Source organism: Lepidothrix coronata, unplaced genomic scaffold, assembly GCF_001604755.1.
Source record: "Lepidothrix coronata isolate B3197 unplaced genomic scaffold, Lepidothrix_coronata-1.0 Scaffold17, whole genome shotgun sequence".
In the NCBI taxonomy this organism is placed as follows: domain Eukaryota; kingdom Metazoa; phylum Chordata; class Aves; order Passeriformes; family Pipridae; genus Lepidothrix; species Lepidothrix coronata.
In genome coordinates, this window is record NW_016690197.1 from 7525672 (window position 1) to 7538396 (window position 12725).

The following is a 12725-nucleotide window of genomic DNA, read 5'->3' on the forward strand; positions in this document are numbered from 1 at the left end:
TTTGTTGTGAGTGAAGGGAAAATCCAGATAAGCTCTGTGTGCGAGTCTGTTGTGTTTCACGGTTATTCTAAACAATACAATTAATTCATGAACCAGACATGCTCTACTCACATGCATTATATCAAGTTTTCTGAAGAATGGAAAAAATAAAAAATGAATTAATGATTTGCAGTTTATTACTAAACAAGAATTTAAGAAAGTGGAAACACACAATAAAGACTGGAGTGTTTCCTATTCATAAGCATCTTACATCCTATTTTACAGGTAAATTAGCAGTTACAAGCTCCTCTATAATCACTGCTCAAGCTCCATCTACCCTGAAAACATCACGGCTCATCATGCAACACTGTCATTCCACAAGCAGATTTTTCAAATAGCCTTTCTTAAATGGAGCTTAACTAAAATCTTTCATTCATTTAAACTACACATTTAAATAAATCCACTAGGAGAAATCATTAGGGCCGTAGAAAGATCTATTTATGTTGTCAGGAATACTACCAAATTTTTAGGCACATTAGTACTGAGAGGATCTTCTTAAGACAGTTATTATTACCTTAAGTTTTTGTGAGCAAACACTGAAGTTATTATAATTTACTGGCAGTCAGATGATGCAATTTGACTCAACAGTTTCAAGAATGTTCTATGTTCAGACCTTGAGATAAGTTAAATTGACTTCTAGAGATAGAACTAAAAACACAAGGTAATAACAACCTTCAGGTATTCAACTTCTCCGCCAAATGAGCCAATGCAAGAGAGACTTTCAGGAGAAATCTTTCACAAGATTATTGAAACAATGGAACATCATTGTTCCCCATTGTTCCCCAGCCATCTTCTAGGGGGCTGGGGCAAAGGGATACATTTTCAGGGACAGGTTTTAAAGTTCTTACTATGTACTTTCCATATATTCATCACTGTACAGACAGTACGTAGTAAATCCAAAAACACAGCACTGTAGCAGCTACTAGGAAGAAAATTTGCCCTGTCTCAGCCAAACCCAGGCTGTCCCAGAGAGCTGATGAAGCACAGAATCTAAGTAAACATATCAGTGAAACTGAAAAAGCTGGAAGCCTGGGGGGAGCAGAGGTCCACACTTAAATCTGGCACCAAAGTCCGTATCTGCAGCTTGTGCATTCTTTGATCCTGCAACCTCCTAATACAGAACCACCACTTGTCTTTCTCAGTCCTCAAGCTCACTCCAGCATGCGTTTTTGGGAATGGGCTTGCTTTGCACTGAAGTCTTAAAGATTGTTGAAACTTGAGTTTGGTGAACAAAGAATCACCTCAGATTGTCAAAAAGCTATTTGGACCCTTAGACACTTTATGAGAGTTAACTGCATGAATGGGCTTTTGATTTTTTTTACTATGGGAAGTTACAAAGGCTTCTGCTAGACAGGAGCAAAGGTAACAAACTGAAAATGTTGAGAAAAACACACACCACAGCTTATACAGACCAACCTAAATTTAATACAAAGAAGCAGAGGTTTTCCATCATTTTCAAATGAAGCTGCTTCGCAAACCTTTTCCTAATTTATAATCCAAATTCCCACAAGAATGGAAAAAGATTAAATATGTCCATCCTCACTTTGTTCATGGCAAACACTAAAACAGCCTCAAACAAGAATATCTAATTCACTAGATGTCAAAACTCTTCCATTACTAATGTTTGTGCTTAACTAACCCATCACCCTCTGGCAGTACTCTGCAGTGTAGGATAGCCAACCAATATCTTGGGAGTCCACAAATGACCCAACCACTTTCAGTGCTGCAGACAAGTCAATAGCACACTGCAGGAGATCCATATCCATACTTGTGAAAATATGGATCAAAATGACAGCATTTCTTCCTTCACTGTGATATTCTCTTTTCATACAGAAATCATCAGCATGACTTCAAAGACCCACTTAATTCTTCTTTTCCTGTTTCTTCAAACCTGTTTTTCCAGTGAAGAGTAAAAAGAATATAAACCCATTTCTTGATTTAAACAGGATTTTCTATTTACACCACTGGCACAGATAAGGCAGGGAAGAAAACTAAGGAGCAGATGGTAGAGGGCATGAAAGCTATTAAAAACTACAGATCTTTACTGAGCATCTTCAATGAACTTCTGCAAAGACTGCCACACATGCTAATTTTAAGGAAAAAAAAGACATAAAGAGAAAAATCCTTGGCTGCTTTGACAACTAACAAGTAATCACATAGAAACTTGTAATCCTGGACTATGATGGTGATAAAATAATCAGTTTGGAGGTTACAACTATAATGGAATTTGGCAGCCAGAGTAGTAAGCATACCTCACCTCATGAGATCATGGCTCTGGTCAAGAGCCCAGAAAGTAGAGTGAAACAAAGCAAAGAGATTCATTAACCTTGATGTCATAAATAGGACATATATCATAATTTTCCCCTATATCTCCACTCCTTTTCAAGAGCATGGGCTGAAAGATATTTACTTGTTTATAAAGGTGCTGGTGATTACAAACATTTTCCTTGCCTTCCCACTGATCAGTTAGGGAAGATATGGGTTATCATATACTTAGGAGTTTCGGGATTGGCATAATAATTCTGTCAACATGAATTTGTCAGCATTGATTCTCTTCTCCTCCTCAATTCAGGTAGTCATAGACTCAAATGTTGGACAACAACAATGTTCACATCCATACTGTGAACACACTTCTCAATTGCTGTATGTGCACTTGAGATGACAAGTAATGACCAGATCTCTACAGCTGAAAAATTAACTACAGTTAGGTAAATGTCAAAAACTGAATATTTGCAAAACAGTGCTCTAGGGAGAACAATGAAACACAGGCCATCTACTAAATTTTAACAGCAGGACATAGGAGTATTTACAGGAGTTAGCAGTATGGAGTTAACTCTTAAAATGTCTTTGGCATGTTAATTTAGAATTTCTTTGCCCACTTTATCAGAGTTTAATATACATAGTATAGATTAAGTTACTCTTAAATGTCTGTTACAGATTCAAAAGGTGAAGGAATCGTTCCTGTTAAATGTCATGGGTAGAACTGAGGACACCAAAAGCTTTCATGAATACCTGTTAGAAAGTTATTTTCACAGATAAGCATAGCTATAGTTAGCAATTCACCCACAAAGCATCAATCCTTCTTCTATTCTTTCCCTCCCACCTCTAAGAAGCTGCTCTTTGAGCAAGTATCTACATCCTAGAAAAATTAAACAAAAATACTGTTTGGTAATGGAGTTAATGCAAATTAAAAGATACGAGAAAACAAAACCAAAATTCATTTCTGATATTTCTTTCATGCAGACACTAAAAAAGAACAAGAACATACAGTGGACTATATTTTCAAGACTGCCTTCCAGCTCTGAGAACAGAAACTGAAGTGGCTTGAGGTATCACCAGTTTTCAACAGTGCCATCAGCATTGCTAACACTTTTTCAGACTGTCTCCCTGAAGAGAGATAAGAAATGGGGCTCAGAAAACACAACAACCTGATAGAGGCCAAAGCTTCTTTGGCTCAGGTAATGCCAGACTGCTGACATGGGCTGAAAAGCTCAGACGGGCATGGTGAAGTTCTGTTGTGATATAAATTAAGACTGCCTCTCCTATAAATAGTCTAGGAAAGGCTTAAAGCTTTCCAAAACTTGTCAAGCGAGCAAAAGACTTTGGAGCCCATATTTAACCAAAATCCACCTTGAAAGAAAAGTGACAGGGCTGTGCAAACAACCCAAGTCAAAAATACCCACTCCAGCCCCCCAACACTGCTCATTTCCTCAAGCCAGAATTACATGGCAGCAGGCTGTTTAGAATCTGCCAGGGGTAGGACTGCATTATGTATTTATTTTTAAATTTTATTTATCTATTTAGGTTTATTTATAACATGGATTGTATGCCATTTAAATATTGTTAAAATGATTGCTTCCTACACAGTCTTATGCTGTTTCCATTTGCATTTTCTTAATAGAAGTTACAAAATAAGATGGCTACAGGATTCATTTTAATACTCCCTTTTCATTGACAATATACATTGATTAAACTTGCAAATTTATCCTGAACCAAGGTATTTTCTCTTAAAACTGATCATACAAGTGAGGAGGATAAACTAACAGAAACAGTGGAAAAGTTATATGTATAAAATTCTTGCAGGTGTTCACCTAAACTCTTTCCTTATTTTACTAAGCTACCTCCTCAAGTCAGAGCCTGGCTGGCCTGATGGCCTCATTAAACCTGCCCATCCAGCTGAAGAGGTGAGAAACAGACTCTGGTTTGCCAAGACACCAAGAGCTGACACTACATGGCTAAAGATGTTTCTTGTTTGACAAGAAAAAACAGAGACTAATCTAATAGGATCAACAATTTGTCTTTCAAACGCTCCACAGTCCTGAAACGTCTGTGTTCTTGCACCTCCCTGCAGCATTTGAAGGGATAACTTCATTCTAGCAGTTGTTCTACAGCTAGGTTTGCTATTTTACCTCCCCCCACAAGCTGAGGAAGCGTGGGATTTGATTCCCATTTCAGGAAGTATTGCAAAAGGTAGTTGGACTTGGAATAGAAACATGTTTGTGGGTTTGTTAAATGGACTGCTGTGCACACACTCACAAACAGGGAGCTAGATATAAAATCAGGTGCGTGAGAAGAAGGTAAACAAGCTTCTCAGCTTTGAGGTTACTACCAGAGCTGTCACACTATCAGCAGGTCCCCTGTGAAACTGTTGTTGGAAGGCTGCTTATTGCATTAAATAATGCAATACCCCACAAAGGCATTTGGGCAGTAAAGAAATGCTCACAGAGCATATGCTGTTCCAGGAGCTAATTTAATTTGTCTGACAGGACTCGCATTTGAGTACACAAGACTTCTAATTTTTAAATTAAATTAAATTCTGCACAGCACATCACATCCAGTGAAAAGCACAATGCACTCTTGCAGGATTTCAGTGCTGCTGTATAGATCCCACCACCTCTTTTACGTCAGCAATTTATAAGGACTAGTTCAGGGGTATTGTTGGGTTGGGAGGGGGCATTACTTATTTTCAGAGACTGGTTTGCAAGTTATTTCAGTGGAAACATAAGGCAGAGAATTACACCAGATTAATTTACTCTTCTGAACACTGAAGACGTAGACTTGATTCCTAAAATTCCAGATGTTTGAGATTGATATACTCCATTACATTCTTGTCTTTTGCCTCCAGCTTGTAATATCCACACCTTTAGGTAAAATCTGAGTGACAAAATATCCATGGCAAAACAAATTGTTGCTATTATTAAAAACTTCAGAATAAAAGATTTGTGGCTGATAATACACATTCACAAATACAAACTCTGCACCTGTTCTTTATTTGGTGTTGTGAAATTTAGTCTTGATGCAGTATTCCCATTAAGAAATCCAAGTACAATCAGAGAAGAAATTATTCACACTTTAAAAATTAAAGAAAGAATTGAAAGCACTCTGAAAGATTAAATCAACTTACTGAACACTTACGAATCAGAGAAAAAGTGTCAGCAACAACAACATGAAAGGGAGCTTATGCAGAAGGATTTAAAAGAGCAACTGTATTTGACACCTCTGGAAAAGATAAATCTCTAAGCTGATCCAAGGACAAGTAAGCCTAATGCCAATTAAGCAATCCAGTGATAGGGTTATGGGGTGGTAGCACAACAACCGGGCGTGAGCAAGATAACAGACCACCCGGTAAGAAGTGCTCCTGTTCTTCACTGATAAACTGGAATATTTTTTTTAAAAAGTACATTTCCACAACTTTTCTTGGTGTGTTATAGATATGGCTTATTTCCCCCAAAGTCACTGAAGCAAGAAAAGAGGGCTCCAACAGTAAATCAAAAGTAGCACAGGAAGATTCATACAAGAACTACCTAAATCTTACTGAAATCGATGACTGCTTCCAATTAAGGGCTAGTAAAGACAGCATGAAAGACTGGAATAAATAAGTGATAGAAAATCACATGAAAACCCTGAAGCTTTTCATTGATATCACCACCACAGCTTCATGTAGCAAGAACAGTCAAATGACAGATACCATGTTGGCTGCTTTCAGCATAAGGCCAGAATCAGCACAAACTTAGCACTACACAAGCAGGTAGCCCTCTGCTTATTTATGGGCATCATTCTGGAAACAAAACTGATATTTATAAAAACAATAAAATAAAAAAAAGAAATCAAGACTTACTTGTCAAGGAAGTCCTTGTCCACAACTGCACAGATATCAAGCAGAGGATTTCCCATTCCAAACAGGACATTTTCACTGCAAGAAAATAAATCAAGTTAGCTTTGCATTAATTTATTGTTCCTAGGATAATATGTTAACGACATTTTTTTAATTAGAGATAAGAGTTTTTCTTGAACAAAGCTAAGGAACAAAAAGATATACAGTTTGCCCAGCACAGCAGATACATGGAGACCTGGCATATACACAGAGAATCATTTACTCAGATAAAGAATTAGAGCTGCATGCTGCATTCTGTAGTTTTAAAGGATTGCATTCAAGTTGTAACAACAAATTTTAGACAGGGGGAGCATCACACCAGGTTCTAAGAATTCCACTGGACCCACATAGTTGTTGGGTCTACCCTGCTACTGACCAATAATTAGCAATTTAAGTCTGTTTTACTAAACCAAAATAAAGAGACTATGCATTCTGCATTGTCAGCCATCTCAAACAGCGTAGCTGGCTGCTGGTAAGAATGGAGGTACTTTTTAAGCAATTTGAAATTTACTACCATGACTTCCATCACATAGAAACGAGACATCAAAAATACTGTAAATAGCTGAAAAGGATGACTTTAACTATTTTTTTTTAAGATTAACTCAGAAACCATGTGTTACATTTTCCTGAATAGCATGTACTTGGGTGATAATGCAGTAATACCAAAGGATTAGATACATGGCCTTGTGTCAAGTAGGAGTGAATGCAGCTGTTCTCGAAGGCTGAAACTACATCCAAACCCATCACACTCCTGATTAAACTAACACCCACTGTCTCCAACTGGCAAGGCACAGCCTTGCTCTGGCCATCAGAGGTAGCTTCAGTATGATCACCAATATGCCTCCCTTATTTACTAAGTCTCTACCACATATTTGTGGAGAAACCATATTCCCTGTCCATCCATCCCCCAAAAAGTACTACTGTAACACTGCAGCTGGATCCAAAGTTTATCTGCAGCTTATCCAAAGCTGCATAACACTGTTAGCTGAGTAGCAAAGAAAGTAAGGGAGTTTTCAATTGTTCTGGCCCATTTAGCACGAGATAAATGTTTGAGAGATTCAACATCTGCCTACTAAATGATAGATTTCATTAATTTCAACTCAGCAGAGTAAGAAAAAAGGATCTAAAACATGTAAAAAGGGAATTATGTGGAACAATCTCATGAATTGTGTCCAACAGAGGTTGGAAACTCATTCACTTGTTTCCTCTCACAACTGCTATGAAAAGCCCTTAGTGGACAAATCTTTGTCACGTTTGAAGCTACTCAAATTTGAAACTACTTGCCAGAAATACACAAACTTTTCTCTTTATGATACCACATTAGCCTCCATTAAATGCTAAAATTCTGAAGTCTGAAAATGAAGACATGGAAAACATGATTAATAACCTTGATACTGAGGCTCAGTAAACCATGCTTTAAGTACCCTAGTTATTGTTGTAGCTTTAAGGGCAGACTTTTAGAGCCCATTTCACTGTAAGTAAAATGTGGAAGATACTGCTTTGTGAAGACAGGGCCAGAAATCCAGCTCACTCCTAACTGAGATAGTTAACATCTGCTTAGTAAAAACCTGTAAGACTGACTAAATACATCTGTCAGTGTGCCAAATAGCACAGTGTTCTAAATAGCACAGCCATAAGTTATACCTACAGCTAGAAGACAAGAAGAGTGAGAGACAGATGACAGTTAAGAGATAAGGATAAAGGGAATTGCAGTTGCAGTCACAAGACAGAACATTCTCTCCATTTTAAATCCTAAATATTGCATAAGTTGTACTGTAGGCAAATGAATTAAGAAGTCAGAATTCTCCAAGTGCTGAATGCAGATTTGTCCCAAGCTATATGTTCCTATGCTTAATGTTTAGCTGATTCTCACGTGCTGTGAAATTCTACACATCAACAATTTTATACCTACACTTCAAAAAAAAACACATATCATGGATAACTTCTATGTAAGACAAGTATCAGCACTTAAGTGTACAGTATGCCAGAAAACAGCAGCTGCACTTGAAAAAAATCTGAAATACAGCTGACATGTTGAGGTCACTCCCTATGAAGAAGTTACCGTGTTCAACCAAAAAGCAAAATGGAAGCTACCAAACATTCAACAAGATGTGGGCTGCAGAACATGCAGGTCAATATACTTGAAGCAGCACATGAGTAACTTTGTACAGAAGCTCTATCAAGCCAATAACATGCACACAAACTCCTAAATGTCAGCAGTGGCAGGAGCTAGCACTTTCGGTGCCATTTAATCCAGGCAGCTCTTTACATCACATACAAGTCCTGCTCATTCCCAAGCCTTCCCTGTCCCACAATATTTTATAATCACCTCGATTCAAGTATTCCAGAGGCTGCGTGTAGGGTGCCACTTGGGGTCAAGTTTTAAAAGCCAAGGTAGCTATCACTAGACTAGTAAGTGTATGTTCAGAAACATTCCACTGAAATACCGGGCAAACTCTCCCTAAATTCAGCGTAGTTGTTTCTCACAAGCAAATGCAGGACATAAGAACTTGACAGCTTTTCAGACACAAAAACTTTGACTATTTTAACTGTCTGATTGCCATGAAGAAATCAACTTCATTGTTATAATGTTTACCTATTTTTGCAAATAATAATCCATAAGGTAATAAACACATAAGCTGACATACACTGATCACTAGCCCTGTGTTTTCAACTAACACGTATTTCTACCATTTTGGTTCTTTCACCTAGATGTTTGAATTAACAAAGTCCCAAGGTATTAGAACTTCTATTCTTAAAATTAGATATTAACGCTCCATTGGCAAAAAAGGAGAAAAATCCATACACTCCAGTTGTACTGGAGACTGTGTCTTTCCTTATCTGTCACTGCATTTGACAAAAATACCTTTATGGGCAAAATGGGGAAAGTCTAAACAATGTCTAAGTCACAAATTTTAAACAGCCAACAAGTTTAAGCAGATATTTAGGAGGTTGGACTCAGTAATGTCAGAGATCTTTTCCAACCTAATTGATTCTGTGATCACCATTATGATCAGCATTTTCTAACAGAAGCTCTGTGAAAGGCAATCTGGAAAGTCCAGTGTTCCTACTGTTAAAGAGGAAGACTTGGCTGTGCAAATCATTAGCATGTTCAACCTGATTAACCCAACACTGGCTACGTTTCAGTGCAGTGCAAATTGCTCCTCCCTTCTTAAGGGGCAGCAAAGTTTCTGTGCTGTTACACTATTGCACTTTTCTGTGGCACACCCTGAGGTGTATAGCAGCTACTTGGCTACAGTGTGTTCCTCAGTAAAAATAAAGAAAAAATTTAAATCTCGTATACTTTGTAAAGCCACATATTGTAAAAGCATAAAATAAAACAAATATTACAGTCCTGGAGAATGCTAAATTTACAAGTCTTCAGAGCAAGAAATTGAGATATTAAACTGTTATATTATCACCAAGTTGAAGACTTTGAACCATACATTTGAACATTACTGGCTTTACGTTTGCTGTTCAATCACACTGGACACCTGCAGTAACAAAAATGTCACTGATTATTTCCAACCAACCAGACACAAAACATAGTGAGGAAACAGCAATAACTTCCTGAAACGTGAGATTCTACAACACATAGGTTATTTGGGAAACACATCTCTGCAACAGACACAGAACACATACTTAAGTACTCCCCAGCCTCCTTGACTCTCCCCAGTCTCTTCCCTTGCATGGGAGTACTGGTATCTCACCATCCGAGAAGGATGCTCTTGCTTAACTCAACTAATCTATGGCAAAAGAGTATTTGGCTCAGCGCATCAAGAAACAAGTGACAACTCGTTCACCTGCCCAAATGAAGGGCATATATAATTGACTACACAGTCAGCATGTATATGTGTATATGCATACACATACACACAGAGTACATATATATGAACACTATAGATACTTTTTAAACTCTAAACTACGAATAAGATGTTCATGCAAATCTAAAAGTTCTTTGGGCACAAAAATACACTGTCCATCTAGCAGGTAAAACTATGGTAACACCAATAACCTTACAGAAAGCTTTGATGTACACCACATTTGCATTCTAAACTCTTGACGACAGGCAATATATTTTATGAGTTTGTCACTTAACTTTGGACTAGATGGAGTGTGAGCTGTAATTAGAAGTTCAAGCAATGTAACTCACTAAATATAAATAAATCTTCAGCTGTTAATTATGGCATTTTGTTCAAAGATTGCCAAGATGATTGATTTTACACAAATGGCCTGTGTTTCACACCTTACTCCTACCACAAGTTGCAGAAGTTATAAAATTAAACCAAACTGGATGCAAACAAAACAACAAACCCAAACAAACGAGAGCCCACAAAAGTACTGAGCTATCCCTGAGCCTTTTTTAAGAAGTCAACAAAATTAACACCAACTGAATGATCTGGAAAGCTGGGTCCACTATCATGCTCTACAGCTGCAGGCATTTTTAAAAATATGGTCCTGATTCAAGCTGGCTGCTGAACATTAGCAGTACAATATCTATCACACAATATTGTTATCATCCCATGCTGCTGCACACTGCCATGGATGAGCAACATCAAAATATCAGTGAAAGCTTATTATTAGTTACTGGCACAGAGACAGAGAAGTATTTTGGGCCTTTGGATACCGGCAAGTCAGAAAGCCTTAATAAAACATGACTGAGACATCTGGGTGTGCAATTGCATGGCAGAATGCTGCATGCCTAGTCTTCCATTTACAAATTTAAGATATGGTCTTGTAAGATCAAAAATGTTAATACCTCTAAAGTGTTTGACTGTGCCCTTAAATGTAGGGCCAAACAAGGCACATTTTAAGCCTACTCTCAGCATATCCATTTCAGTCACAAAGGAAGAGAGTTGAACATCACATAACACAAGATTTGAACGTATAAAAAAGTCATTTATACATTCAGTTAAAGCAAAAACAGCAATAATACCAGATTCATAGCATTTGACTAGCTATAAGCTATTGATTTAGAGCATCCTTCTCTCATCCCACTTACCTATGTAAAATCAGAAGATGATATTTACAATTAACCATAACTCGTCTGACACAAAAGTACCTTAGAACTGTTATTGCATGATTTCAGAGTTCAGACAATTTCCCTTGCATCACTTGTCAGCAAATCACTTTAGCATATAGACCTTAAACATACAAAGTGGCTGTAGGGCTGCTCACATGCTTTCCTTACTTAGGTCTTAAGCAAATGCAATATTTGGCTAAGCAGTTACATATTTACATACTGACTTAGACGAACACCTTCAGTGAAGATTTCATTCATTATGAAACTTTCATAGTCTTCTACAGCAACATACTCACAGGTTCCAACTTTGAAGCCAAGCCTAAAAGCCTCGGCCTTATGTAAGCAGGGCTGTCGCAGGAAAAAAACTGTTCCACCACTACCCAGCTCCTTACACAGCTGCACTAACTCCACAAGCTCCAACAATGAAATACTACTGCAATTTCAGAATTACTGTCTCGGTCAGAAACAGTGTGAAACCTGATACTCAGAGTTTGGAGGGTGGAGAGAGGAGACTGGAGAATTGCCTTGAATGATCATTGAACTTTTTAAGCTTTTTAAGTTTTAATTTTAAGCGTTTCTTTAGCAGCTGAAGGCCTGATCAAAGTAACTACATTGTGAAGTAAACCAGTAACCTTCATCATAAGACCCCATCTTAAGATGAAATGTTTTATGAAGAAAAACTGGTCACAGTAACTCCTTTCACTGAACGCGAAGTTTGTCACTCTACAGGGATCTACAGGGATCGCTGACAGGCTGACACCACCGCAGTTCCAACACCGTGCCGAGAGCCCAGCCTGCTATTATGACCCTGCTTCTCGTTATTCAGGATTCTTTTAAAATTAGGTTTCAGTCACGGCAAGCCACAGCGCCAGTTCAGGGTTCAAATGCGGCTGCCGGAGTCCCACAACACCCGTCCTCCCACGCCCGCGGGCGGGACCCCGCGGCGGCCGCCCGCGCCCAGCGCTACCTGTGACAGCGGCACCGCCGCCGAGCGACGCCGCTCACAGACTCCGCACACCGCCCCGGGACCCCCCGCGGGCCCGGCCCGGCCCGGCGCGGCTCGGGGCTCCGGTTCCCGATGCCTCTGGGGACCGGCATCGCCCGGCGCCGCCGGGAGCCCCGACTGGGCGCGCCCACCTGCCCGCCAGGAGCCAGCGCGGCACCCCGGGAGCGGCGTCCCCACCGCACCGGGCTGGGACGCCGGGAGGCCACCGGCACAGCTCTCCCTCCTCGCCCCGGGGGCGCGGGCGTGCAGCCGCCAAACCAACTCGCGGCAGACGGAGAGCGATGGGACGAAGCCGCGCTGCCCCGCATCCCGACTACACCGCCGGCAGAAGAGCCCGGCTCCGGCGGAGCATCGCGCCGGGCGCCCCCGCCCCGCCTGCGGGAGCGCATCAGCGCCCGCCGCCCCTTCCCCCGGGGCGCCGGGCTGTGCCGCGGGCGCCGCGCGGGGGCTCGGCGTTACCTGAGGGTGGCCATGGCTCCACGCCCGGCCGCCCGCGGCGGAGC

The 12725-nt window shown here is 40.0% G+C and overlaps 1 protein-coding gene across 2 annotated transcripts in view; it reads right to left on the minus strand.

Moving 5' to 3' along the window:
* Positions 1–12725, minus strand: part of ADK (adenosine kinase) — a 279602-nt gene that overhangs the window by 256268 nt on the left and 10609 nt on the right. The window contains exons 1-2 of one of the 2 annotated variants that reach the window (XM_017806901.1): positions 12682–12719; positions 6158–6232 (exon numbers count right to left, since the gene is read on the minus strand). In XM_017806901.1, the coding sequence (XP_017662390.1) occupies positions 6158–6232; positions 12682–12695 (89 nt within the window). In that variant the 5' untranslated portion in view covers positions 12696–12719. Of the gene's footprint in view, positions 1–6157; positions 6233–12681; positions 12720–12725 lie in introns of those variants that run through there. The other variant, XM_017806900.1, reaches the window with a different exon arrangement.